Genomic DNA, 2,587 nt, shown 5'->3' on the forward strand with positions numbered 1-2,587 from the left:
GGGGCCAGTAACAAGTGTCCGCGTGAGTGTCACCATCGCGTCCACGGCCCCGGGACGGACCCCACGTGGCTGACTAAGCAGTCCCACACGCAGACACAGACAAAGAGAGAGACAGAGACTCACCCCGTGGCGACAGCAGAGCCCCTTGTGCACGATGTAGTTGCGACAGCCCTCGTGCTTGCAGGTGCGGCGGCGCTTCTTCTCCTCCTTGCTGAGCTGCGTCGCGCTGCCGCTGGAGCTGATGGCGCCCACAGATGCGGCCGCGGCCGGCACGTTGAGGATGAAGGGCAGGGCGAACTTGTGCTCGTCGGGCGGCGGCGTGGCCGGTTCCGGCTCGAGCGCGTCTGGCGGCTGCAACGCCCTGTCAAAGTCGCTCAGCTCCATTGAGATCCGTCTCCAGCCTCGGTGGTCTGTCAGGAAGGGCAGCCCAAGCCTCAAGCTCAAGCTCGCTCGGCGAATGAGGCCATGTCGGTCGGTCTCTTCACGGTACCGCGGCGCCTTCGAAATTATTTGGTCCGTGGATCGGCTGCGGCGGGCCAGAGACGCGCCTCATTCGGCCAGGTCCCACTCTGCCTTATTATTTACGACGAAAGGGGAGCGGTCGGACCAAAATGCGCTTGGCGGCGAAAAGCGGACGAGTGAGGGCGGTGAGCTGGCCACGGGAGAAAATGGAGCTAGCTGGGTGTCGATGTGTGCGCAATAACGGCCGAGTGCATGAGGCTGAGCCGCCCCCCTTCGATGTCCTCAGAAAGGTCGACCCCCGAAAGATACAAATGCCACCACGCCGATCTGGTGAAATCAGGCGTCTCGCCTGCCATTGGCGCGCGTTCCTCCGGGCTCGCTGCCCTCCGCCAACCGTTTCCTCCGATGAATTTGGACTGGGCATGCAAGGCGTCGAAGCGGGGTCGAATGTCATCTCGACTCTGAGCGTCTACGTGGTGCGGGTGCGTGTTGGTGGCCTGGCTCCCATTCTCGAGCCCTTCGCTTCGGCGTTTCGCTGTGGTTACCTGGTGGAGACCAGGTCTTCCGCCGTAAATAGCTCGACCTTCACCTGTACTGACCTAACTGGCGGTGTGTGTACAACGGCCACGAGAACTCCATGTCCGCTTAACAGTCAGCACTGGATAGCAGATCTGATCCCACACACAGTAATTGAGAGCTCTCCTTGCACTGTGCTGCATTTAGCTGCGCTGGCCTGGCCAGCCAGCTGGCTGGCTGGCTGGCTGGCTGATCGCACAATCGCAACGCGGGCTACGGGTAAGACTCTTAGCCTACGAGCCTCGCAGGCTAAGATTAGGGCGCAAAATGCATTCAAAGAGATCGCAGCTTCAAGAACAGCTTCAAGTTTGGCCTTGCAGAGGTCAATGGCCCTCAGAAAACCGAGGTCACTTCTTATGAACCTTCAGTGCTGCTCTTTGAGTGGTGGCGTCCTTCTCAGCAGCTTGTTGTGCGCCTGCTTTCGTGCCGATGAGACCAAGACCCCAGGCGGAATTGGCACTCGTTGCTGTCCGCGCTACAAGAAGACCATTCCAAGAACTTATCCAAGCTCTAGTGTCAGCAAGTTTGTGGGAATAAGAGGGGTGTTCTCACGCGCGCGGGCTCTACGGCGACACTGACTTCTGCGTGGACAGACTTGGAGATGTGGTTTTTTGGGTAGACTCTCGCCTGACGCTGCAGCAAGCACGAACATGCTGAGTCGTTGCTTCTTTCGTGGACTCCATCCGAGGACGACGCTTCGATACTAATCTGGACAGCTATGTGCTCGGTCTACGGGATAGCCCCATGGGTCCTGGGACTCTGTGGCTGGACTGGAGTCGAACGTCGAGGAGCAGTCAAAACTGCTGCGTAGTTTGGCGAATGGGAGCTCGAGCAGCGGGTGGTGAGGGGCAAATGGTGTGTGCGCTGAGATGGGACTCCGTTGCGAACAGTCCGGGTTTTCATCGATTCGAGCTACAACATCTTGCTGAGCGGCAAAAAGGCCGAGTGCAAACGCCTGTCTTCGCCGTGCGTACGCCCATCAAACGTGTGAAGATGCACATGCAAATGGTAAAACATCACTTTACAGGCGAGTTGAGTGCGGCGGCTCATGACGACGAACGCATAAAGATCGGATCACGGCTGCAGCGCTGGCTACATAACCCCCCCCCCTCCCCGACCATTTCATTTGAAGCATCACCGTCGACTGTGCGGCTGGCAAAGGAGTGACATCTTCCAGAGTTTCCTCCGGAAGACGTCTTCTATGACCACGAAGTACTAGCTCGTCGGTCTGCGAACAGTGTTCAGTTGATAACAACATGCATAATTTGACGTATCCAACGGCTCGTGAGTCTGTGGGTTTGGACATTTATCTGCCCGTTGTTGACATGTGCGCGAAGTTTTACTGCTATCGTATATCAATCTGAAAATTCAACCGAGATGGCGGTTGTCTTGCGTGCGTCAGCTAGCGTGCTTCATTTCAGTATCATGGCGGCTATTCAGTTGCACCGTCAGTTGGCAAGCAATCGCGGTCGGAGCGGACGAGTGCAGCAAACCGCGAGCTAAACAAAGATGACACGCCATTTCCAGTCTGTTGATATCGGAAAAGGCA

At 57.4% G+C, this 2,587-nt stretch overlaps 1 protein-coding gene across 1 annotated transcript; it reads left to right on the forward strand.

The window, feature by feature from the left end:
• Positions 1 to 668: 668 nt before the first annotated feature.
• On the forward strand, positions 669 to 1,616 carry PHYSODRAFT_320400 (hypothetical protein; the record flags this gene model as incomplete). The annotated part of the gene is made up of 2 exons (XM_009541825.1): positions 669 to 1,113; positions 1,186 to 1,616. 2 exons carry the CDS (start codon positions 669 to 671, stop codon positions 1,614 to 1,616), a joined length of 876 nt encoding a protein of 291 aa, XP_009540120.1.
• Positions 1,617 to 2,587: the final 971 nt, after the last annotated feature.

The sequence above is a fragment of the Phytophthora sojae genome (genome assembly GCF_000149755.1).
Source record: "Phytophthora sojae unplaced genomic scaffold PHYSOscaffold_36, whole genome shotgun sequence".
Classification (NCBI taxonomy): Eukaryota; Oomycota; class Peronosporomycetes; order Peronosporales; family Peronosporaceae; genus Phytophthora; species Phytophthora sojae.